The sequence below is a fragment of the Sorex araneus genome, chromosome X (genome assembly GCF_027595985.1).
Source record: "Sorex araneus isolate mSorAra2 chromosome X, mSorAra2.pri, whole genome shotgun sequence".
NCBI lineage: Eukaryota > Metazoa > Chordata > Mammalia > Eulipotyphla > Soricidae > Sorex > Sorex araneus.
In genome coordinates this window covers 31,106,428-31,133,108 of record NC_073313.1, presented here as the reverse complement: position 1 = coordinate 31,133,108, position 26,681 = coordinate 31,106,428, and the positions used below count along the sequence as shown (strand labels likewise).

The 26,681-nt window shown below is 41.5% G+C and overlaps 1 protein-coding gene across 1 annotated transcript; it reads left to right on the top strand.

Moving 5' to 3' along the window:
* Positions 1-26,681, top strand: TASL (TLR adaptor interacting with endolysosomal SLC15A4). Its single transcript, XM_004612438.2, has 2 exons — positions 1-83; positions 25,149-26,681. Exon 2 carries the CDS (start codon positions 25,150-25,152, stop codon positions 26,044-26,046), a length of 897 nt encoding a protein of 298 aa, XP_004612495.1. The 5' UTR covers positions 1-83; position 25,149; the 3' UTR covers positions 26,047-26,681.

The following is a 26,681-nucleotide window of genomic DNA, read 5'->3' as shown; positions in this document are numbered from 1 at the left end:
AGAAGTGCTGGCTGCCACACTGATCTCTATATGGTCAACCGCGTGCTTCTACAGGACCAACAGAACACAACTGGATAGTGAAGGTAAGAGCAAAAAGACAACGGGCCCTAAAATTGCTAACTTGTGCCCACTCCCTTCCTTTCCTCATGTTCTTGGCCTTTTGATACCATAACTCAGATGGAATCTCAGGACATCTCGAACTCTTTTGAGGGGAGAGTTTAGGAAATCAGAGATGAGTGGGAATTTGAGCAAGTATCCAGTGACATTGAACAATACAGAGAAATTAAGTCAAATGCTCCCTTCTTTTACTTCTCTCTGTTTGCAGTTTGGACATTTCTGAAGTAGTTCTTTATCTAAGAATATTTGACCGAATATTTGTTGTCTAACTTGTTCAGTCTTCGTTTGCTAAGTGCTGTGCAAGATTAACTTCTGCATTTTCAAAAAAAAAAAAAAAAGACCCAGGCACCTAAGTAGAATTTCTATAAGGAACAGAGCAATTCTTGAATTCACTAACACTGATGTAATTTCAGAGACAAAATCGATCACAATGAATTCTAGTAGGATTTTATTCTGTCATTCATTCAGTGAGTTTTTAAAAAGTGTTTAAATGTGTGGCAGGATATGGTTAAATCGAATGTGATCTACTGCTTCTTAAATTGTCATCTGGGTGACGAGGAACTACCCTTTAGTGTTAAAGCACACATAGATAAATTTTGTCTGAATTCTTTCTAGATCTGTTTTATCTCTCTTTTACATATGCATATCTACCTGTGCTGAATATATCCCTGGTTTGTCCCATGGTATTCATTTTTAGATCCTTCTTCATATTGGCCGATGTAAGACTATTTTGTTTCTGAGTTTCTCATCAAAGTGGAAGATTTTTGAAATTTTCACTAAAAATTCACATTAAATAATGGCAAAAAACTCAAAAGCACTGCTCCAATTCTATTATCTTAGAGCAAAGTAGTATTTTAGACCCAATTATGTTTTGACCTCACACCAAAATTGAACCTAGGGCCTTGCATATACAAAACTAATGCGTCCTTAACTTACAGAGTTCCTTACTTATCTGTTTTCCTTTGGGTGCATTAGCACCCAGCAATGCTTGGGAGGGTTCTCTTAGCTCTTTGTACTCCCTGTGGCACTCAGGGGACTATGTGATGGCAGGGATTGAACCCGGGGCCCAATATATGCAAGACAAGTAAACGTTTACTGCTGAGCCACAAAAATTGTGTAACAATCATTTCAAATTACTGAAACATTTTCAGTCACATACCTGTTACTTTTTACTGAGATATATGAGATATTGTCTCTCTAGGTTCATAGAAAATAAAAGAGAATGCACATGTGCCTTTATTAACTAAATATAGCTATTTATTCCTTCTAATTTTGCTTTAAAACATTTTAAATCTAGGGGCTGGAGTGATAGTTCAGTGGGTAGGTCACTTACCTTGCATGTAGCAGACAGGGGTTCAATTGTCAGCACCCTATTTGGTCCCCCAATCCCTTCCAGGAGTAATTTCTGAGTGCAGAGTCAGGAGTAACCCCTGAGCACTACAGTCCCCAAACCAAAGAATAAAATTAAAATCTATGTAACACGTAAGAGAATAGCACAATGAGCACCTATTTTGTCACTATGTTGATTAATCTATCATATACTTTTGTTACATTTTTATCAGTAGATTTCTTTATATATACACAAAAACATATGTGGTTTCCCCCTGAGACTGATGAAAAGTATATTTTTGCTTTTATAAAACAAATTACTGCCAAATTCTTGAACATGTATCTCCTATGAGTAAAAAGGGAATTATTCTGTGTGATGATAATGCTGTGGTGTTTTTTTTTTCTTTTTGGGTCATACCTGGGAACGCACAGGGGTCATTCTTGGCTCATGCACTCAGGAATTACTCCTGGCAGTGCTCTGGGGACCATATGGGATGCTGGGAATTGAACCCGGGTCAGCCGCGTGCAAGGCAAACACCCTACCTGCTATGCTATTGCTCCAAGCACAGCGGGTAGGGCATTTGTCTTACACCCAACTGACCTGGGTTCAATTCCTCCATCCCTCTCGGAGAGCCCAGCAAGCTACCGCGAGTATCTCGCCCGGACGGCATAGCCTGGCAAGCTACCTGTGGTGTATTCGATATGCCAAAAACAGTAACAAGTCTCACAGTGGAGACGTTACTTGTGCCTGCTCGAGAAAATCGATGAGCAACAGGATGACAGTGACAGTGATACAGTGATGATAATGCTAAGAACATGTAATGTAAATTCAGAACCATTAATCTGTTATCTATATTCAAATTTCAGTAATTATTCTCATGTTCTTTAAAGTATTTTTATTAAATTCAGAATCCAATTAAGTATCATACATTGTATTTGATATACCAGTAATTTAGTAAATGGTAATAGTAATGCTAATACCTATAATTATATAATCAATTAAAATGAACAATTCTAACATTAAGCAATTAATATTAACAATTATATCATATCTTCTCTATTTTTTTCTGCTTTGTTTTTCTTTTATTTCTTTTTGGGCCACATTCAGCCCTGCTCTGGGCTTACTTTTGTTTTTGTTTTTTTTCTTTTTTGGGTCACACCCAACGATGCACAGGGGTCACTCCTGGCTCTGCACTCAGGAATTACCCCACATGCAAGGCAAGCGCCCTACCCGCTGTGCTATCGCTCCAGCCCCTCTGGGCTTACTTTTAGTTCTGCGCTCAGGGAGCACTCCTTGTGGTGCTTGGGGGACCATACGTGGTGGTTGAGATTGACCCCAGGTTGGCTGTGTGCAAGGCAAGTGCCCCATTCCCTGTGCTATGGCTCCAGCCCAACTTTCCTTATTTTTAAAAAGCTCATTGGAGTGTTCTCCTTTAAAGAATACCTGAAAGAATATCTGTGAAAGCTACCGCAGGCTTTAGTTTTTCTGTTTGTAAGATGTAAAAACAAACGATGAAGAAAAACCAAATTTTACCATCTTCTAAATAAGGAAATTCCTGTAGCAATATACACCTTTAGGAAAGAATAACTTTTGTTCTAAGAATTAAGTAGAATCAAACAGAAAATTATTTATCTTCTTGTGAATACGAAAAGCATAAGCCTTTAAAAATTAATTTTAGGTGCCAGAGTGACAGAACAGTGGGTAGGGTACTTGCCTTGAACACAGCAGACCCAGGTTTGATCTGGGCACCACATATGGTTCCTTGAGCCTGACAGGAGTGATTCCTGAGCACAGAACCAGGAGTAAGCCCTGAGCACTGCTGGGTGTGGCTCCAAAATAAACAAATGTTTTTATTACTACCAAAGCAACATGGTTTACAATGCTACTTCACCAAAACCACCACCAAAAAGCCTCCTCCACTGTCATCTTTTGATGTCTGTTCATCCAACCCTATTTCTACCCATGTTCACACCCCCCTTGGTAGGCTCAGTTTTGTTGCTCAAGTCTAAATATTGGTTTTAACTGGTCACTGTCTTTGTATTTCACATATAAGTGAGGGCGTTGGCATTTGTCGTTCTCCCTCTGACTTACTCCACTTAATAGAACACTCTCCAGTTCCATTCAAGTTATAGCAAAAAGCAAATCTTCATCTTATAGCTAAGTAGTATTCCATGGTGTGTGTATGTGTGTGTTTGTGTGTAAGAAGTAGTGATTTCCTTATAGAATATAATTATTTCCTTATCCACTCATCTGTTATTGGGCACCTGTGTTGTTTCCACATCTTGGCGATTGTAAATAGCTGCAACAAACACAGGTGTGCATATATCTTTTTGAATGACTATGCTTGTGTTCTTGGGGCAGACACCAAGGACTCAAATTTTTAGATCATGTGGGAGTTACATTTTTAATCTTTTTAGAAGTCTCCAAATAATTCTCCATAGAAGTTGAACTAAATTAGATCCCCACCAAAAGTAAGTAAGAATTCCTTTTGCTCGTAACCCCCACCAGCACTGGTTTTGCCTACCTTTTAAATTTTTACTTATTTTATTTTTTAATGTAGGAGTACTGCTATTTATTCAGCCATTAATTAAGTGGATTGAATTTTCTACCTATTTATTTATTTATTTATTTATTTATGTTACTAGAGAATCCCTGTGAGGTACAGTTACAAACTTACAAACTTTCGTGTTTGTATTTCAGTCATACAATGATTGTTTATCCATCCCTCCACCAGTGCCCATTCACCTCCACCAATGTTCCCAGTATCCCTCCCACCATCCCCACCCCATCCCCCACCACCCCACCCCGCCTCTGTGGCAGGGCATTCCCTTTTGTTCTCTCTCCTTTGGGGTATTGTGGTTTGCAATAGATGTATTGAGTTTTCCTACCTTTTTAAATATAGCCATTCTCACTAGAGTAAGTTAATATCTCGGTGTCATTTTGATTTGTATTTTCTTCATAATTAGTGATGATGATTGCTTTTGCATAAGATGGTAGGCCATCTGTATATCTTCTTTGAGAAAGTATAAGAAAGGCCTTTTAATATATGATCATATTTTAGCTGTATAATTAGACTTTCAGAAATTAAGAATTACTTCAGATTTGAAAGAATGGCAGGTAATTACAAATTATATGTTTTGCTATAAAAACTGACATTTGAATAAATGATATACTTCAGAGCATATGTCAATAAATACCACAGAGATCAAATAATAGGAACATGATGCAAAGTATATGAATGTATGATGAGATTTTCTACCTCTAAGGAACTTTCAATCACAATAAGAAAATGGTTGAGACTTTTTTATAGTGAGATACATACTAAAGAAACCCCTTGTTTGGGGTAAAGTTATCATTCACTTAAAAAATTTGAGTGCTGTAAGTCTTCAAATAATGTTATTTCTTTAAAAACCAGTTACAATATCAATGAGAAAAAAAATCCTGGTGACCACGGAATGAATTGATGTTATTGGAAGATTTTCTGTCACTCTATATTATTTCTCTTCAACTCACATTTTTTTTTTGGGTCACACCTGGCAATGCACAGGGGTTACTTCTGGCTCTGCACTCAGGAATCACCCCTGGCAGTGCTCAGAGGACCATATGGGATGCTGGGAATCGAACCCAGGTCGGCCTCGTGCAAGGCAAACACCCTACCCGCTGTACTATTGCTCCAGCCCCAACCCACAATTTTTAAGCCTCTAGAGATGACTTTAAATGAAGGATTTATAGTAGAGTTTTGGTTATAGTATTATACTAGATTATAAACAAAGTTATACTAAAGGTTTTCTTTTAAAAATTATTTTCTAATTGTTCATCCCCCAAATCAATAAGGACTTAAAAACATAGAAGGTAATTTGAGATCTATAATGTAAATTATAGGGGGAATAGGTGAGCCGATGAAGTAGAGGACTTTGAGAATTTGGGGATATTACATCATCTTTGAGCCAGAGAGATAGTACAGAGGCTAAGATGCTTGCCTTGTGTGCAGTCGCCCCTGGTTCAATCCCTTGGTATTGCATTTATGTGGTGCCTCCCCAGGATTTCTCCACGAATGATTCCTGAGCACAGAACTCGGAATAAGCCCTGAGCACTGCCATGTGTGGTCCAAAACAATAAGAAAGATCAACAGCGACTTCAGTGCCTGCTTGCTGACAGATGAATTGCTAGATGTACTGCTTTGTAACTGTTGGCTGCACCCATGAAGCAGCAGATAATGTTCCGTCTTTTGATACGTGAGGCATATATCCTGGAACACGGAGGGCAGCACCATCCCCTGCTTTCATTTTTGTGCAGCTTTGAGATCCTTTTTTTACCCTTTGATCTTCGTTTCAAGATTGTTGTTTTTTAATTTTTGTTGTTGTTGTTGTTGGTTTTGATTTTCTTGCTTTCTGAGTTACACCCAGCAATGCACAAGGGTTACTCCTGGCTCATGCACTCAGGAATCACTCCTGTCGGTGCAGGGCACCATATGGGATGCTGGGAATTGAACTCGGGTCGACTGTGTGCAAGGCAAACGCCCTCCCTGCTGTGCTATCGCTCCAGACCCACAAGATTTTTTTTTAGTTGTATTGAATCACCGTGAGATAGTTACAAGCTTTCATGTTTGGGTTACAATCATACAATGATCACACACCCATCCCTCCACCAGTGCACATTCACCACTACCAATATTCCTGGTATACCCCCCCCTTTTTGCTCCCTGTCTCAATCTAGCCTCTCAGATGTCCTACCTCACATACACCCAAATTATTCTTCCAGAGACCAGATCTGTTCTGCCCCCTTATCACCCTCAAAACCCCACTTTCACTTGCCATTTTTTTGCTATTTCCTGCTACCCTTTTATTACAAGGATTGTTTCAATGACATTTTTTTTGTATCAGACAGTAGATGGCTTTTGCGAAAGTGCCACAAACTCTTAATACGTACACCGAGGTAGGAGAGAATATCCTAGGATCTCTGTCAAATTTAGGAATAAAGATTCTGTACAGGTTGCCAGAGGCTGTGAAATGCTGATATATCAGAGGCGAATCAAGATTATGAGAGGTGAAATGGGATGCATAAAGAATCTGGTAAGGACACACACACACACACACACACACATGCCTGGCGTGGGGCTTGGGAGAACTGGGAGTTCTGATAATTGGGGTCAGGTAGGGAACAGAGAGGACACTGGACAGTTCAGATATCACAAAGGCTTGTGTACATGGGCCACATTTCACAAGGACCTAACACATATGGACTTTATCCTGGAGATGATGTGGAGCTGTCAATATTTAAACTGGGCATTTATAATATTAAATTACTATGTGGTTGTAAAACTAAGGATAGAATGACATAGACTCCAACAGTAGAAGCTATTAGAAAACATTCCCAGATGGCTAGATTAGAAGATCATATGATAAATTATTTGTATAGCTCAAAGAGATATGAGCACTGAGACACAATTGAGACAAGTGTGTGGTCCTCTGGGTTACCCGTTGGGATGGCTATCTTCCTGGAGTTTTTTGTTCTTTTTTGTCTACTACACTACATCTTCCTTTCCTCACTCATTAAGTGCTGCTGCTGTCATTCAGCAGACTCGGCCGGGGCTGATATCTTTATTCTGAAAGGACTAAATCCTGGTCATGTCTGTGGGACACAAACCGCTTTCAGCTACGCAGGAGCATGATATGCCTTAAGAGCAGAACATGAGCTTTGGGATTGTACACTTGAACTTGAATCATGCTGCGAATACTAATACTTGCTTTGTGATCTTGAGAAGGTCATTGCTTGTATCCCAATTTCCGTTTTCTTTGGGAAAATCTGGATGGTGATAATGTCTAATATGCACTAGGTTTGAAGGAATAGAGGTAATGTATGGAACAAACCTAACGCAATTGCACTTATCATTATGACCTATCCAAATTAGGTCCAGGGTAGTAAACCACAATATGATCACAGGTCAAATTAGCCCCTTGTTCTTTTTTAATTTTGTAATTCGGAAGTTTTATTGAAACAGAGAGACACACTGATTTGCTGACATATTGTCTGGTACTGCTGACTTGCTTCAATCAGCAAATTGAGCAGTTCTGACAAAAAGTTGTCACAAAAAATACTATTTAGCCATTGCGAGGAAATGTTTTCTGATACTTAGCTTAGGTATGTCCCAAATATTACCTCTTAAGAAGGCTTTCTTTTTGTTTTTCTTTTTGAATTTGTCTCATGCTGTTTGGGTTAAAAGTCGTCTATATAGTTATAATAATCGTTTTCTGAGAAACTATAATTAAGTGCAAATGGAAAAATTAAGTTGTCAAGCCTTCTGAAATCCGAGTGAATATTTAACAAGCTGCCTTACTTTAGCACATATTTCTAAGTTGTGAATTGGCACATTGGTTAATTTTGGTATCCCCTTTTTGGTAATGATTAATGTAGGCTAAATTTGCCTAGAATATCACATATGCAAATGCCCTTTCCTTCACACTTAAACAGTCATGGAGAACTCTAAAAATATTCCATAAGAAGTATATATAGCTTCTCTATTATAGGAAACAAAAATTCAAGTGATTAAAATATCTGTGAATAATTAAAATAATTCATTGGGTGAAGCTTTTGTGTCTCAGATGAACTTAAGTTAACATTTGTTTGAAATGCACATTTAATAATACATGTCAGAGATCAAGATCTGTGTTATAAAAATGTCACAGATTAGCACTGAAATCTAATAAAAATATGCCAACAGTTAATAAAATTAAATTCAACAATTTTCTGTCTACTTTTACATATTAGATTGTTTTACAGTTTATGTTGTCATAATATATAGTACTGTTCATTCTAGTTTTACATCAAATGATCTTTATGAGGATGAATTGATAAATATACGCATTTTTGTTTATAAATTTCACACAGTATTACTTTTTAAGAACCTTTTTTAAAAAAGTAACTTTAATATGCTCTCTGCTGCCCTCTGCTGCTTATGTGGAGGAACTAGGTTCAATTCTGAGTTACGCACAATTCTAAAAATAATCAAAAACCCACAAAATAGTAAAGTTGAGGAATTACACATATATTATTTAATTCTATATTATGCAGTTACAAATGATAAGTTGAATCTCTAAGATGTTCAGTGACATGTAGACATGGACTCTTCTTACTGGCAGTGTTTGGATATTTGACACCTATAAAAAGAACCTAATAGTTTGGACATCTATGTGGGGATCCACCTGTTAGCATAGAAAAAGTACTTAGTATAATATCTGAATTTTAGTTTGCACTAGTGTGGTTTTTTTTGCCTTTATAGCCTTGTCACTAACAAAACTAAAACAACTGCTAGTGACAAGTTCAGAACTAGTACACTAGTACTCTGGCAACTTGGCAACTTGTTCAAGCATTTTGTCTTGCCTTAGTAAGTCTAAATACATAATTCCATTTTACCCTATAATGGCTATAATGGAGATCTCAAAATATGACCTGTTTCGTTAAAGCATCTGAAGCTATGGTAGTCTTTACAAAGCTATAAGCTCGGTTATTGTTACATCTACTTGTACCATTAAATGAGGTCTCTTCACAGACATTCTTTGAGTTTTGGGCTACAACTGGTGCTGTGTGAGTGGTGCCTGGGGACACATACATGATTCCAGAAATCATGGGTTGACCATGTGCAAAGTAAGCATCTTAACCCATGTACATTTGGTTGCCACACGCCACCCCTGGAAATGATTACAAACACACACAGCTCCTTAAGACCCAATATAAACTGCAACTGCTTATGCTTGGGAAATGAGTTTGTTTTTGAGTTTTGACTTTAAGTGATCTTTTTTTTGCTTTTTGGGTCACACCCAGCAATGCACAGGGGTCACTCCTGGCTCATGCACTCAGGAATCACCCCTGGCGGTGCTCAGGAGACCATCTGGAATGCTGGAATTTGAACCCGGGTCGGCCGCGTGCAAGGCAAACGCCCTACCCACTGTGCTATCACTCCAGCCCCTTTAAGTGATCTTTTAAGTACGCTTCCTGCCCGAATCTGAGGTGAAATCAGCCACTTGCACACAGAGCCATGGTATGCCAGAATCATGCCACACTTAAGAGGAACTAAGCCCATCCGCTTCCTTCCTGACTCTTTCTCCCACTCCACCCACTTTGGTCACTGCAGGTGCCATTTGCCAGCATGTTGCTCTGTTCCTTTTGACTTCTCTCTCCCTTATTTCCATGCCCAGCAGTCTTAGTCTCTCCAGTTCATCCCTTCTCTTGACATTCATCTTGGCATTCATTAACTTAGTTACCTCCCGGAACTTGGCATTGCCTGAAGGGTGACTCAACTGTCCTCTGCCTGGCTTGTCTCTCAGGCCTGCATCACTGCTTCTCACCCCTAGAAGGCTTCTCCCTTAGCCACGAGCATATCTTTCCCTAAACATTGGGATACACCTTTTGTTCTCTTTTATTTATTTTTATTAAATTGTTCTCAATAATGGTTTACATTCAATATCTCCACACTTTGCCACCACCATTATTTTGAATTTCCCACCACCACTCAAACCTGCCGAGCAGGCAGAGGCTGGAGCGATAGCACAGCGGGTAAGGGCGTTTGCCATGCATGCGGCCGACCCGGGTTCGATTCCTCCGTCCCTCCCGGAGAGCCCGGCAAGCTCCGGAGAGTATCCCGCCCGCATGGCAAAGCATGGCAAGCTACCCGTGGTGTATTCAATATGCTTTGCCAAAAACAGTAACATCAAGTCTCACAATGGAGACGTTACTGGTGCCCGCTTGAGCAAATCAATGAACAACAAGACGACAGTGTGACAGTGCCTGCTATGAATAGCATAGGATGTTGCGCTCCTAGAGATCTAAAATTTTAGGTAATTAGGGTCTGGAGAAATCTCTGCAGTGAGCTGCTTGGTTCCGAGATTCTTTTGTGTATCTCTGGATTATGGCTGTTAATGAGCTTAAACAGTCGCTGGAGGCAGCTTGTGGGAGTGACATCCAGGGTCCCATGGTGGTGGGGAGATGGGAAGGGCTGGCCCATCCCCTATCCCATGAGGCCTGGAGTTTGCTGTCACTAATCCCAAGTTCCTGGGCTTTTCACTGGGTTCTATCACATCTTTTTATGGTCTGCCTTGAGCTCTATCCATCAGAATGGCAGGCTTCTTATTCTACCCAAATCGAGGCACCAACAAAGGCCTCGGTTGGGGATAAGGAGGGCAAAACACCTATTATTGAAAGCAAAACCCTGCCTAGTTGTTGTGGAGGGGTGGAGACTATCTGGTGATGAGCATCATGCAGTTAAAATGAAAGGAGACTCGTGAGTGCTGACTTTAATATGAAACAAAATAGTGGAAGGTTGGAAAGATCTGCATGGGAACAAAAAGAGTGGTTCTGAAACTCATGGCATTTCAGTAGAGGCTCTTAGTTTACGGAAACTTGAAGATGTCATACCTTCTGCGTAGACAGGAGTCGGTTATTGGGCCACATGAGAATAACGGGCCTCTGCTTCTGTCCACCTGCTCTCGTCTCAGTAGTACATTTTCCCTTTTCACGGCCGGATCAAATCCATCTTATTTATTTATTTATTTATTTGGTTTTTGGGTCACACCCAGCAATGCACAGGGGTTACTCTTGGCGGTGCTCAGTGGACCATATGGGATGCTGGGATTCGAACCTGGGTCTGCCACGTGCAAGGCAAACGCCCTACCCGCTGTGCTATCGCACCAGCCTCCCAAATCCATCTTTTTTTTAAATAGCAAATTCAAGGTTAAACTTTTTTCTTTTTAAACAGGTCAAAGTATCTGAAATTATAATATTTGATCTTAAAATATTGAGATCTTTCCTTCCTTCTTCTCTTCCTCACTCCCTCTCTTGCCTTCCTCCATTCCTGCCATATTTTGGGCCACAGCAGGTTCTCAGGTTGTGCTTAGGGTCTGCTCCTGGCTCTGCACTCAGGGGTCATACCTGGCAGGGCTTAGGGGGCGGGGCATACAGGGTGCTGAGGATCAAACCCATGTCAGCTATGCAAGGCAAGCACGCCACCCACTGTACTATTGTTCTAGTCCCTTGCTTTTATTTTTGTTGTTCTCTGGGGGCCATACCTGGAGGTGCTCGGGGCTTCCTCCTGGCTCTGTGCTTAGGGATCACTCCTGGTGGGCTTGAGGGACCATAAGGGGTAGTAGGGATAAAAATTTGTTTCGATGTATGCAAGGCAAAAGCCCTACATGTTTTACTGTCTCACATGCCCCAACTCTTACATTTAACATTTTAAAATGAAAATGCGGGCAGAGAGTCTCTTGCCCGCACTCCTGGCTGTCTTCCCCGGGGCCCCTCGGAGGGGATGGGCTCCAGCTACCCTCCCCACTCTGAGCAGAGCTCCCGGCGGTCAAAGACCACCGGAGCCTAGCCACAGCCATGTTTGAGGCCCCACTCCACACGATTGGACAGGCCTCACACATGAAGTTACCAGCAGAGGAACCCAGGTGTGTGCAATCCCATCAACGGCCAACATCCAGAGACGTAAAAGCAAGCTCCCAGAAGTTATCTTATAACCTACTTCTCCCTCTGGGAGAAACTGGCAAGCTTCTGAGAGTTTCCTGCCCACATGGGACAGCCTTGCAAGCTTCCCATGGTGTATTCAAATGCTAAATCCAGTAACAAGCTGAATCCCATTCCTCTGACCCTGAAAGAGCCTCCAGTGCGACATTGGAGGGGCCGAGTCGAGAGAGACTTCTAAGATCTCAGGGAAAGGACGAATGGAGAGGTTACTGAGCCTGCTCGAGAAATCGACCATCAATGGGATTTCGTGATTCGTGCCATTTCATAGGTTGACAAGAAAGGTCAAATAGGTCTTGACACAAGATTTGCAATTTGAACATTTTGGTTTATAACCTATTTTTCAACCTATAGAAACATTTCATGAAGATGGTTTCCATTTTAGATATTGAGTCAGATCTTAAGAACGTCCTTCCTTAGGGCTAGGACATAGTACAAAGGTTGAGCTAAGGCAATGGTTGCCTGAATCCCTCTGATCTCTGGCACCGCACAGCAGCAAGCATTGCCAGTGGTGGCCCTGGAAATTCTGAGCACTGCTGGGGTGGCCCTGATTGTCCCAGACACTTGCAGGCCCCAAACAGCATAACATCCACAGTATCACAGAAACCTAATAGTCTTGGGAAGGGGTGGGAATGGGTCCTCCGATTACCACTTGGGAGTTCCCCCCACCAAATTTGTTTTTAAGGCAAGCAAAAATCCTTTCAGTGCCAGTGATATATTTCTCTGTGTCTTCCAAGTACTGAGTCTGTTCTCCGCTGTTAATAAGTCTGTTTGTGTTTGCACAAAAATGAGGCCATTTGGGGATGCTTGTTCTATAAGGGATACTGAAAGCACATTTTTGAATAAAGATCTTCCAGCTCCAATCTCTCTCATTTTATTCACAGGATCAGGGAGCAGACTATGACTTCCAACCAAGATTTGGCTGTCTCAGAGGCCACAGGCCTCAGCTGGGTCAATTCTCCCTTTCTTCTACATCATTTAAATATTCAGTTTCCTTTGCTGGGGGCACAAGGGTGAGGTCCTGCTAGAGATCAACCCAGAGTAGGTAGTATCTGTAACCACACCATCGGTGACACCAAAAGCGCCATTTCTTTCCCCTCTTACTGACATTATAAAAATATCTACTTGACTTCTTATTTAACTTTTAAAAAATAATCTAAGTTACACACGCACAGAGGTTAGCACTATCATTCTGAGCGGTTTGCTGTGTTCCTCTTTAGCGAGAACTCCACAGGCTGAGTGCATGCTTTCATGGTCCGCCAGCACCGCCAGGAGAATCCCAAGGCAGAGCGAAGAGTAGCGCCAGAGCACTGCTGGGTATCACACCTAACCAAAAGCAAAAAGAAAACCAAAGTCCCTACTCCCACAGATGGAATAGAGAAGGGACCACTAAGAAAATGATGGCTGGAGGAACCAGTTGGGGATGGGAGATGCAGGCCGAAAGTAGATAATAGAACAAACATGATGACTTCTCAATGTCTGTGTTGCAAGCCATAAGTAGAGAGAGAGTATGGGGACTATTGTCTGCCATGAAGGCACGGGGACGGTGGGAAAGGGGGTGTATACCCGGGATATCGGTGGCGGGGAATGTGCACTGATGGAGGGATGGGTGTTTGATCATTGTGAGATTGTAACCCAAACAAGCTTGTAACTATCTCATGGTGATTCAATAATATAAAAAAGTCCCTACTCCCCTTTTCTAGAAGCAACTACTTTTATCTCCTGTTACAAATGATTTGAGATTCACCCACATTTGTATAAATAACATGTTTGTGTTGTGACTTTCGTCTTCTCAGTTTGTGGCATTGTTGAGTAACTGATAGCAGGAGACAAGGATTTATTTCTCTTTTTCCTCCCTGGCTTTCACCAAGTATAGTCCCAATTGTCCTGTTTGGGTCTGGACACAGATAAATTAAATGTTGAGCCAATTTTTTATTGCTATTACATCACAATGCATGGTAAAATACTATTATTTGTCTTGGTTAGGGAGCTTCACTCAGAAGTCCTCAGGGCTTACTTTTGGAAGGGCTTTGGGACTATATGGGGGACCAGGGATAGAACCTAGATTGGCCAAATGCAAGGCAAGCACCTTGCCCATTGTACTCTCTCTCCAGCCCCCGGTTCTGTTTTCAATGTGTCTACCCAGTGTTCACCACTTTAGATATTAGTATGATTAGAAAAAGCTATTTATGACCTAGTCATGTAGCAAGTCAGTTTCATTATTGCATACCTTTATCTTCAATTATAAAAAGGAGTTTATAATTTTCTAGCTCTATGTGTTCATTATGGTACCAAATATGGAAATTTTCATTAAGTTAAAATTTCGGTTACCACCCACATTTCCTGTGCCTGATGGTCACATGTGGCTATGGATTGTCATAGTGCAAGCACAGAGAGGGAACATTTCCATCACCACAGAAAATTCTATTGAACAGCACTTTCATTACCTCAGAGACAACCCAAGAGACCACACTATTAAAATCAAAACAGCCTTAAAAGTTTCCTTGAACCATTTACACAGGCATTCTAGACTTCCCCAAATAAAAACAAAAAAATAAATTAAAAGGAAGTTCTAGATAATTTGTATTTCAAAACAGTGAAATGAAGCATCTCAGTTAAGAATCCTGACAGCTTCATTTCAGTAACGAACATCTGAATGTTTTGTTTTGCTTTTGGGCCACATCTGGAAGTACTCAGGGGTTTAGTACTCAGGGATTAGTGCTATTGGTGCTTGGTATTGAACCTGTGTCTTTCACATGCAAAGAATGTGCTGCCTTAGTCCTTTGAGTTATATCCCCAGTGCCAAGCATAGAAAAGTTGATGCCCTTGGTTCACTGTGTTTTAGATACTCACTCTTCAATACCCCTCTGAAAAGAATGTAGAAATGAATCAGTTAATCTGATAAAATTATAAAAATGCTGTGACAGTGGTCATGCAGTGAACTTTAAATTATAATTAGTTGTTCAGTATTTTTAAAAAGTTTACATTATTGGGGCTGGAGTGATAGCACAGCGGGTAGGGCGTTTGCCTTGCACGCAGCCAACCTGGGTTCGAATCCCAGCATCCCATATGGTCCCCTGAGCACCGCCAGGGGTAATTCCTGAGTGCATGAGCCAGGAATGACTCCTGTGCAATGCCGGGTGTGACCCAAAAAGAAAAAAAAAAGTTTACATTATTACCTTTACTGTCTTCCATGTCTAATTGCTTTTTATATTAGCCACGTGGTATTTTTTTTTCTTTTTGGGTCACACCCAGCGATGCACAGGGGTCACTCCTGGCTCATACACTCAGGAATCACCCCTGGCGGTCCTCAGGGGACCATATGGGATGCTGGGATTCGAACCCGGGTTGGCTGAGTGCAAGGCAAACGCCCTACCCGCTGTGCTATCGCTCCAGCCCCGAGTGGTATTTTAAATTAATTTAAATAAAATTTCCAGTTCATTGGCCATGTCTCAATTGCTTTATCATTGTATGTGACAGCTAACATTTTTGGACTGATTTTATTTTAATCTTTTCCTTTCCCTTTTTATTGTTACAATGCCTGGGGGCAACTTGCACTTGGCGTTAATACCCATGGGGGGGGGCACACGGTTTTAGTTGTGGTACTTGCACTCTTGCTTGCAAAGTGCTAGAGATTGGTTGCACATTTTGTTGGCGTTTAGAATAGTGCTGGGAACTGAACTTCCCACCTCCCTCCTATAAGGCAGATGCACAACAAGTGAGCTTTCTCCCGGCTTCCTTGGTTAGTTAACATTTTGAACATTTCTGTTCCAGATTATTCCATAATTCCAGAAAGTTCCACTGAACAGTCATGGTGTAGATTTTCCCCACTTGTATATCTATTCTGAATTCACCTTAAAAGCACAATCTATCTATCTCTTCATTATGGGCAGGCTTACTAAGTTGACTTCAATTTCATCTTTACTTCCAGAAGCCTTCTGATCTACTCCAACTAGCCACATTACCTTTCGAGCCTGTTGCACAGTTTTCATTACTCTCATCATGGGTAGAACTCTCTCTGACATATCTAGACCGACATGAAAAAATGAGGAGTCCCAATCTGAAGCTCTTCCTTTTTCCCCCTAGTCTTGGACAGCCCCATCATGCCACGAGTATATTCTGTCTCTGTCAAACCCTATCTAAAGAACCCCACCATCACCCAATGGGCCTACATGAATGTGAATATCTCCTCCCTATGATAGTCCTGGGTGTGATAGACTTAGAGAAAAGTCGCACAATCTCTGAGACTGTGTCTGGGCAGTTTCAGCAGTGAATGCTGAGGTTCTGAGTACCATGAATCTGATCCATAGGGTGGCAGTGTTGCTACTAATAGGGTTCAACATGCTTTTCTCTAGGACTTCTCACCTTATTGGGACAACTTAAATTTTATTTTTGTCTTTTTGGGTCACACCAGTGATACTTCTGGCCCTGCTCCAGGAATTAGTCCTGGCAGTGCTTAGGGGACCATATGGATGCCGGGGATCGAACCTGGGTGAGCCACGTGCAAGACAAATACCCTACCCTTTGTACTATAGCTCCAGCCCCGTTATTGGAACAATTTAAGCAGGGTCAGAATGGAACCTTATATAGGATAGGGTTAAGAGCAGGAACTTAGGGAAGTCTATGGGGACAGGCTTTCTTGTCTCTTATTTCCTGTTTTTAGTATTAGTTTTTCTTTATTTTTTCGCGGAGAGGGGGTTGGGCCATACCCAGTAGTTCTTAGGGCTTACTCCTGGCTCTGCACTTAGGGATCACTCCTTCTGGATTTGGGGGACCGACCATATGGAGTGTTGGGGATTGAACCTGAGTTGGCTGCATGCAAGGCCAACGTCTTACCTGCTACACTATGCTCAGTCCCCGTTGGCTCCTCTATTTTCTTACTTCCACTGACTTCTCAAGAATAATATCTGAAAGTAGAGTTCTTTGAGAGTTGTGACCAAAATTTACTTCACTTCTATTCTCATATGTGATTGACATGTCATTAAGTTCTAGGCTCAAAATAATTTGAAGAATTAAAGAAATTAGATATTGTAATGTGATGTCAAGTTGACAGATGGGGGTGGAAGTGGGGATTGTTAAGGGGAAGGAATCTGGGAACACTGGTGGAGGGAATTTGACACTGGTGGATGGATTGATGTTGGATTATTGTATGCCTAAATTGCAACTATCAGTAACTTTGCAAATCATGGCTCAGTAACTTTGTAAATCATGGCTCTTTAATAAAAATGAAAAAGAATTAGACATTGATTCTTCTCTTCTTGTTTCTTGTGCTGACATCATGAAGTCCAACTATTCTGCTTCTTGATATTTTTTTCTTTTCTCACTGGAAATTGATATAATTTTTTATTTTTTATTTATTTATTTATTTTTAATTTTTTTTTATTGAGTCACCATGTGGAAAGTTACAAAGTTTTCAGGTTTAAATCTCAGTTATACAATGCTCGAATACCCATCCCTTCACCAGTGCTCATATTCCACCACCAAGAATCCCAGTATAGCTCCACCCCACCCCCTCACACCCCTAACCCCCCCACGCCCCTAGCCCCCCCACCCAAAGCCCCCCCCCGCCTGTGTAACTAATAAATTTCACTTTACTTTCACTTTGATTGCATACAATATTTCAACAAAACTCACTATTATTGTTTGGAGAGTCTCTCCCCTAAAGTCAGACCTGCTGAAAAGGAAGCATTAGATAATTTGTTTTCCATTGCTGAGGATGAAGAGGTATGAGGTCGAGTGACCACACTTAGCGGCCTCTCAGTTTTGGGTTTCTGTAATTTAGTATTTTAGTAACTAAGTCCAGAGAGCTATCTGCCAGAAGTTGCATCGTTGCCAACTTGTACTTCTCAGTTACATTATATTCCACATATGAGTGCAATCTTTCTATGTCTGTCTCTTTCTTTCTGACTCATGGGAATTGATATTTTTTTCTCTCTTGAAATTGAGTTCTTTCTCCTCTTTGTCTCGGGTAGGACCTGAGAGGTTGTAGGTCTATTTTTACCTGTCTTAGGAATGTTTGTCCATCTGTTCTGGCAGATAGTCTAAAATTGTTTCTAGACCAAATAGAATGTATTTGAATGGTGTTTGGCTGAATGCAACACCAACACCTTACCTCCTGTACTATATCCTTGGCCCATTTAGGGAAATGGAAGATTCTTCTATTTTCTCTGTCCTCTTTTGGAAGCTTTAAGTCTTTTTGAGGGGTGGGGATTTGAGCAACAACTGACATTGCTCAGGGCTTACTCCTGGCTCTGTGCTCAGGGATCACTCCTAGATCTGCTTAGGGGGAAAATGTGAGGTGCTGGGGATTGAGCCAGGGGCAGTCACATACAAGGCAAGCACCTCACCTACTGTACTATCTTAGAGACATCCTTGAAACTTCAATTCTTACAGCAGATCTTCTGGACCACTTCACTAATTTAATGTTTTCTATTATTTTCTATCTTGCATTTTTATTCTCTTTTCAAAATGTGAGTTTGCCTCAACTATACCCTCCAATTCTTCTACTAAGTTTTAATTTTTTCTATTACTATGATTATTTTCTAAGATTATCATGCTTTCAAAATCATAACATCTTATTCTTCATTCAAGATTGTAATAGTATTCCTGTCTCTGAGAATATTTACAGTATCCCACTCAATTCTTTAAGTTCATTTTCTTGTAGTGGCTGTTTTGGTCTCATTTACCAAGACTTTCCTCAGGAATTTCAAAAGTCTACTCATATTTAAGGACTGTGATTCCAAAAATCTTAGTAGGTTTATAACTATTGTGAACTTGAATTAAGAGAGACATATAACTGCCATTTTATTTGGAGAATCTTTGGTGAAAATTTTTATTCTGAGACTAGTGGGGTTATCTAGAAAATTCTTTGTAATATCCTGCCAGGAATCTGGATTTTCCTGCTGGTATTCTGGGGCTGACTAAGGGGAGAGGTCATAAATCTTACCACCAACATGTATATTTATTCAAACTATTCCTGTTCAGTAACTCTACCCTCTCTAGATATCCCATAATCTAGAGAATATATATCTTATTTTTAGTCTATATCTTATTTTTAGATTTATAATAAATCTCAAGTTCTCCTTTGGGGCCAAAGATAGTCTGCCTGCATGGAATGAGGAGAAGAACTGGGTTTCTAACTGCTGTTCAAATAATTTTCTATCTTTTTTTTTGAAGTAAACAGATTTTATTTACAGGTTTTTGAGGGAAGGAGGAAGGGATAAGTGGGAGAGAGAAGAGTAAGAGTAACGTGCTCAAGAGAGAACACGGGCTTCTCCAAGGGTGGAGAGAGCTCTACACACATCCTAGCACTAGACACAAAAGCATGAAAGCACACATCTCAAGAGGGGAGATGCAGGCAACAAATGTGCTCGGGCACCACATGTGCTCAGCCACATTGGCACAAGCAGCACATGGGCTCAGGCAGCATATGCGCCCTATCTTTTTTTTCTTTAATTGAATCACTCTAATTTACAGAGTTACGGATATATTTATTATTGTTTTTCATTTGGTCTGGAGCAATAGCACAGTGTTTATGGCATTTGCCTTGCACAAGGCTGACCCAGGTTTGATTCCTCCGCCCCTTTTTGGAGAGCCTGGCAAGCTACCGAGAGTATCCCGCCCACATGGCAGAGCCCAGCAAGCTACCTGTGGCATATTCGATATGCCAAAAAAACAGCAACAACAAGTCTCACAATGGAGACGTTACTGGTGCCCGCTTGAGCAAATTGATGAACAATGGAATGACAGTCCTACAGTGTCTCAGTTGTCTATTGTTCCAACACCATCCCCTTCACCAGTGCCCAGTACCCTCTATTAATGTCATCAGTTTCCCTCCCCTGCCAGCCTCTCTCTGTGACAGGCACTTTCCTCCTCCCCCATTGTCCTAGTGTTTCTTTCCCTAACTTATCCCACCACCCCAATAGGAAGTTTCCTACTGAAGACCAGTTCTGTTCTTCTTTTTTATTGCCATTGGGAATTTGATATTCCCCTAAGAGGTTTCTTTATATTCCACATGTTGAAGATCTTTCTGAATCCATTCCTCTCCTCTGGCTAATTTCACTCAACATGATACTCTCCAGATCCATCCACATTGCAGCAAATTGCATGAATTTTCTTTTTCCTTAGGGCTGTATGGTATTCCATTGTGTATATGTATGATAGTTTCTTTATCCAGTCATCTTCAAACCATTTTTCTTACTTTAGATATAATCCCCCATTAACTTACTCCCAAACAGTGCATGAGGCCACCGATTCCTATACATTTAGAGGAATTTATTTACTTTGGGTGGTGTATCATAACCGGTGGTGCTCATGCCTTACTCCTGGCTCTGTGCTCGGGGTTCAGTCCTGTCTTTGCTCAGGGGAGCATACACAGTGCCAGTCATTTGAGCAGGGATTTGCTGCGTGCAAGGCACGCACCTTTTCCTGTACTATCTCCCAGGTTTGAGGGACATTGAAATCTTGGGAAGACTATGATTTCTCAGATTTTGAAAGACATTAATCCTTGGTCTCCTGCTTTTTCACCTTCAGATATTACTGATTTGGTATCTTGTCTTTTACTCTATGACGGTATCATCTTAAAATATCACTTACAGCCTGGCTGTGACTGGAAGAAAGTACAGCAACCATGGCACATGCTAGCATGCATCTGACCACTGGTCCGTCCATCGCCAGCACCACATAGTCTCCCAAGCATCGCCAGGTGCATCCCTGGAGGTTCCAGTAGCATGGGAGTGAGCCAGGTGTCCCCAGCACTTCAGGACTGAAGCAGCCTCGCATCCTCAGGCCCTTCACTGAGGACTGGAGATAATAATGGCCCCTATCACTCAGTATTATTTGAATGAAGATGGGGGAGAAGTATGTGCTTGTGCTGTTTCCTGGAAAGCTTTGCTTTTTCTCTGCCTCAATTTGATTGTAATCAAACTCAACTGAGTACGTACTGTTGATAAGCTTTTCTCTGGGCTGTTAAGGGACCCTCCATTTCACCCACCACGGGTGCTTTTAATTGGAAGCTTGTTTTTCTGAGCCTAGGTCAGCTGGGGAGGTGGGATAGGGGCATCTTTGGTTGTCATCCATCACAGTGACATCTATAGCAACTTTCCCCTCAGCGCTGCTGATAAACAACTTGAAATATTGCAGCTGAAGTCCTCCATGCTGAGTCTAGGCATTGGCCAGGGATTTGGCTTTAGTCTGGGCAGCATGTTGATATACAAGAAAATTTGAGGCAGCGTCAGGCTGGTGCAAGCAAGCAATCTAAACAGCTGGCATGATTTCTGCCCCCACCCAAGGCCAGGCAAGAGAGACTTTTGCGAGACATTTTCCTTCCTGAGAATCTTAATGGGAGGTGGGACAAATCATCTATCCTTAACCCTCCAAACCTATGTGGAGTCATACTGTCCTCATGCGAAATATCTGTCCACATAGTCTATTGTTGATGAATAATATTATGCCCCATGTTTTCCTAGATTATGAGGTTTACAAACACAGAACATACTATATTTCAAACAATATTTCTGTAAAAACTGTTATTTCTACCAAGAATTTCCAGAGCCTATTAGAAACTCAAAAGCCTGTAATTTTACTCTGGTTTCCCCCCATTCTTTTCTTTTCTTTTCTTTTCTTTTCTTTTCTTTTCTTTTCTTTTCTTTTCTTTTCTTTTCTTTTCTTTTCTTTTCTTTTCTTTTCTTTTCTCTTCTCTTCTCTTCTCTTCTCTTCTTTTCTTTTCCTTTCCTTCCTTTCCTTTCCTTTCCTTTCCTTTCCTTTCCTTTCCTTTCCTTTCCTTTCCTTTCCTTTCCTTTCCTTTCCTTTCCTTTCCTTTCCTTTCCTTTCCTTTCCTTTCCTTTCCTTTCCTTTCCTTTCCTTTCCTTTCCTTTCCTTTCCTTTTCTTTCCTTTTCTTTACTTTCTTTTTTTTTTGCTTTCTTTGGGTCACACCTGGTGATGCACAGGGGTTACTCCTGGCTCATGCACTCAGGAATTAACTCCTGGTGGTGCTCAGGGGACCACATGGGATGTTGGGAATTGAACCTGGGTCGGCCGTGTGCAAGGCAAACACCCCACCCACTGTGCTATCGTTCCAGCCCCTCTTTACTTTTCTCTTCTTTTTTTTTTGCTTTTTGGGTCACACCCAGCGATGCACAGGGGGTACTCCTGGCTCTGCACTCAGGAGTTGCCCCTGGCGGTGCTCAGGGGACCATATGGGATGCTGGGAATCGAACCCAAGTTGGCCGCATGCAAGGAAAATGCCCTACTTGTTGTGCTATCATTCCAGCCCCTCTTCTTTTCTTTTCTTTTCTTTTCTTTTCTTTTCTTTTCTTTTCTTTTCTTTTCCCTCCCTCCTTCCCTCCCTTCCTTCCTTCCTTCCTTCCTTCCTTCCTTCCTTCCTTCCTTCCTTCCTTCCTTCCTTCCTTCCTTTCTTTCTTTCTTTCTTTCTTTCTTTCTTTCTTTCTTTCTTTCTTTCTTTCTTTCTTTCTTTCTTTCTTTCTTTCTTTCTTTCCTTCCTTCTTTCTTTCTTTCTCTTTCTTTCTTTCTCTCTCTTTCTTTCTTTCCTCCCTCCCCTCCCTCCCTTCCCTCCCTTCTTCCCTCCCCCTCCTTTCCTCCTTCCCTCCTTCCCTCCTTTCCTCCCTCCCTCCCTCCCTCCCTGCCTCCCTTCCTTCCTTCTTCCCTTCCTTCCATTATTCCCTCCCTCCCTCTCTCCCTTACTCCCTCCCTCCTTCCCTCCCTCCCTCCTTTTCCATTCTATCCTTCTTTCCTTCCTTCCTTCCTTCCTTCTTTCCTTCCTTCCTTCCTTCCTTCCTTCCTACCTTCCTTCCTTCCTTCCTCCCTCCCTCCCTTCCTTTCTTCCCTCTCTCCCTCCCTCCCTCTTTCCCTCCTTCCGTCCCTCCTTCCTTCCCTCCCTCCTTCCTTCCCTCCCTCCTTCCTTCCCTTTCTCCTTCCTTCCCTTCTTCGTTCCTTCATTCCTTCGTTCCTTCGTTCCTTCATTCCTTCCTTCCTTCCTTCCTCCCTTCTTCCCTCTCTCCCTCTCTCCTTCCTTTCCTCTCTCCCTCCCTTCCATTCTTCTTTTTCTGTCTTTAGTTTTCTTTCCTTCTTTCTCTTTCTTGGTTGAGGTATATCTGCAAAGTAATGCTCAGGAGGTCCAGGGGCCTCTCATGGGATTCTTGACGGTTCAGTGGAAAGGCCAGAGGATGCACTGGTGCTTAGGTCTTGTTCTTCTTGGGGAACACATGATGCTGGGGTTGGAATTGGGGCCAGCCACATGCAAAGCGTGCTCCTTCACCCCTCCACTATTTCTCAGCCTCCACAATGATAATTTAAAGCCATGAAGGTGGAATGGCCTTGATACAGTCTGAGTAGTGGGGTTGTGAATCACTACTAAGCCTTTATGATAAACTACTTTTTAGTTTTAGGCCACTCTTAGCGGTGCCTAGGGCTTACTCCTGGCTCTATGCTCAGAGGTCATTTCTGGCGGTGCTATGGGAACAATATAGGCTGCTGGGGATCAAAGCCAGGTCAGTCATGTGCAAGGCAAATGCCTCAACCCCTATACCATCTCACCCTAACTTATACTTATGTTCTTGAGTTTGGGAGAGTATACTTTTCACCTACCTGTTCATATTGTTGAGGGTAGAATTACACTAAGGTGACTTTTTCCAGAAACATGGTTTGCTTGATCTTTAGAAATGTGATTTGTACTCAAGAATTGCTTTATCGGTTTAGGGGAGATCTTTAACATTTGTTTCTTTATGGTAACTAGTGCCTGGAATGTAATAAACATTGAAATAATTGAAATAATCTGGAGAATGGCATTGATTATATTACATGTATAATAGTATTCCTATCCAATTTAAATGCACTGGGAAATAGTTATACGAATAGAAGGTGATGCTGAGATTTTTATGAAGGGTCTCTACGTATAGTTGAAATCTTTTTCTGATTTGACTTCAGACCCAGGCTTACGATGGCCAGTTTATTTGAACAGTCTGGCCCTGGGGGCCAAAGAACTATAGCTTTCCTTGCTGTGGACGGCTGCCTCAGACAGGGGAGGTCCTTTTTTAGAACATGCAGCTGCTGGTTTCTAGTCTATTCTAGACACTTTAAACTCCAGTGACAAATGCTGAGCGTGGGGAGCAGAGCAGGTGGAGGAAAAGGCCTTGGTCAGGAAGGCTGCTTGGAAACCAGGGGTACACATCAGTGGGGCCCAACTTCTCATCCTTCTTGGTGAGTTGGATGTGAATGAATTTCATACCACGATACTGTTGTCAACTGTTTACTGCAAGTTCACAAATGTAGAGTCTCTGGAAAGGCAAACAATGGTGCTAGTTGCTCCTTATGGTAAAAGACAAAGGCGAGGAAACATAGCTCTACTTTTCAGTAGATTTTGCCACATAGTTCCTCTGATAACCCACGCAAAATGTCACTTCCTCAATCTGCACTTGCTTAATCTCTATTTCTTCTAGGATGCAACACAAATGTGACTGCTTGGCTTCTAAAGCCCTGCATGATCCACAGCTAGACAATTTCTCTAGCTCCTCCTGCTCAGGTTCTTGGTATATGGTAAACAGGCCATGGCATCACATTCTATTCTAATTTTGTGCTGATGACTGCAGCTTCTTTTTAGTCTTCATGCCTCAGCTGATATGTCATCACCTACTATGTGACATCTCCTGTGACCTCTGTCCCTGTATCTCGGGCTGGGTTTGAGGCTCCTTCTTTGTACTTCCTTTGGGTATTAATATGCAACAAACTGCAATGATATAAAGTTTTTATTGCCTGTACCCACTTATTTTAGCGTAAACTTCTTAAAGGATGGAACTATATCCTGTTCATCTTGGCATATTTATTATCGTTCATGTTTCTGGTTCACTATAGGCGCAGAACTAATAACGTATTGAATGAATGCAGTAATTTCATTTACTGCCTTCCACTTTTGGGGGATTTGTTTGGGGCCAGGCTCAGTGGTGCTCAGGGCTTACTCCTGGCTCTATGTTAAGTGACCCCTCCTGGTTGTGCTCAGAGAAACACATAGGGTGCTGGGGATTGAACCAGGGTTGGCTGTATAAAAGGCAAGTACTTACCCACTGTACTATCTCCCTGACCCTGTCCTTTATTTTTGGATAGTATCTACTGCCAGTTTTGAAACTCCCAGTCTTTGCTTCCCCCCTGGTAATTTATTCACTCTTTTTCCAGAATGCTGTCAGAAGGATATCTCAGTGGACTTGCCTACTGGAATGATATTCACTGGAGTTGTGCATCTTATAACAAGCAGGGGGTCGAGGAAAAAGAGGCAGAGACAAATACTTCAGCTGCTCTCTCCTACTCCTCTGTGGATAAAACACAGGTCAGAAGTCTCTATGTTGGCTGCAAATCCTCTAACAAGTTCATTTCTTCAGTGCATTCAAGAGAGAGCCAACACAGTAGTAATCAGAGCTTCTCAGTGCTGCAGACATACTCTAACCCTGTGTTTGAGAGCCCAAACTTGGCTGCCGATGAAACATGCAGAGACCTCAGCAGAGAGACTTACTTGGTTCCACCTTCCTGCAAAAGCATTTGCAAGAATTACAATGACTTACATATTGCAGGGGGCCAGGTAATGGCCATTAATTCTGTGGTAACAGATTTTCCTTCTGAGAGCAGTTTTGAATATGGCCCCTTGCTAAAATCATCTGAGATTCCTTTACCCATGGAGGATTTCATTTCCATTCAGCCCAGTGACTTTCCCCCCAAACCTATCAAGCAGTATTCATCCTACTGGAAGATAACGAGCATCAAAGAGAAAAACAGCCTGCAAATGCAGAAGCCTATCTCTAATGCAATGCTGAATGAGTACCTGGAGCAGAAGGTGGTAGAGTTATATAAGCAGTACATTATGGATACTGCATTTCATGACAGTTCCCCAACCCAGATTCTGGCATCTGAACTCATCATGACAAGTGTGGACCAAATTAGCCTGCAAGTGTCTCGAGAGAAGAATTTGGAGACATCCAAGGCTAAGGATATAGTCATTAACCGCCTGTTACAGTTGGTGTCAACGGAAATCAGTACTCCTAGCCTCCATATTTCTCAATACAGCAATGTGAATCCATAGGAAGGATTACTTTTATTCCTCTTTCTCAACTACTCTAACCTAAAGCAACACTTTATTCATTTCTTCTGAGAAAGTGTCAGAAGGAATGTTAGGGTAATCATGAGGAGTAAAGGTGGGCTGGAAGTCAGGTGTAAGTAAGAGGCAATCTCTTAATATTGCGTACAATGAAGGAATGTGGGAAGAGGAGTCATAGAGAGAATTATTTCAAAGAGAGGGTAGCAAAATAACAGTGAAAATGATAAAAAGAAATGGCATGACTCATGTAAGATAAGAAAATTCAAGAGACATTGAGAAAAAAGAAGTCAACAAAGCAAACACCAACAAAATTAAAATTTTAGGATAACAGGTTAATGTTTCTTATCCAAATGAACTCCTCTAACTTGTTTCATTTTGAGGAAAATGGGCTTTAGAAGGATGATCCATTTGGATGACAGGACAGCTTCAGACACTTCAAAATATTTGTCTATATCTCATTTCTCTATGTTGTAGCAATAGATCATTTTAAATATATTCTTTTAAAGATTAAAATTATAATATATTGCAATGATGTTTTGATTTTTGGGGGGCTTTTTTGGGAACATATAGGATTCTGGGAATCAAACCTGGGTTGGCCGCATGCAAGGCAAATGCCCTAC

Bases quoted from the DNA above. Each gene is read 5' to 3' on its own strand.
- TASL (XM_004612438.2), top strand. From the start codon at position 25,150: ATGCTGTCAGAAGGATATCTCAGTGGACTTGCCTACTGGAATGATATT.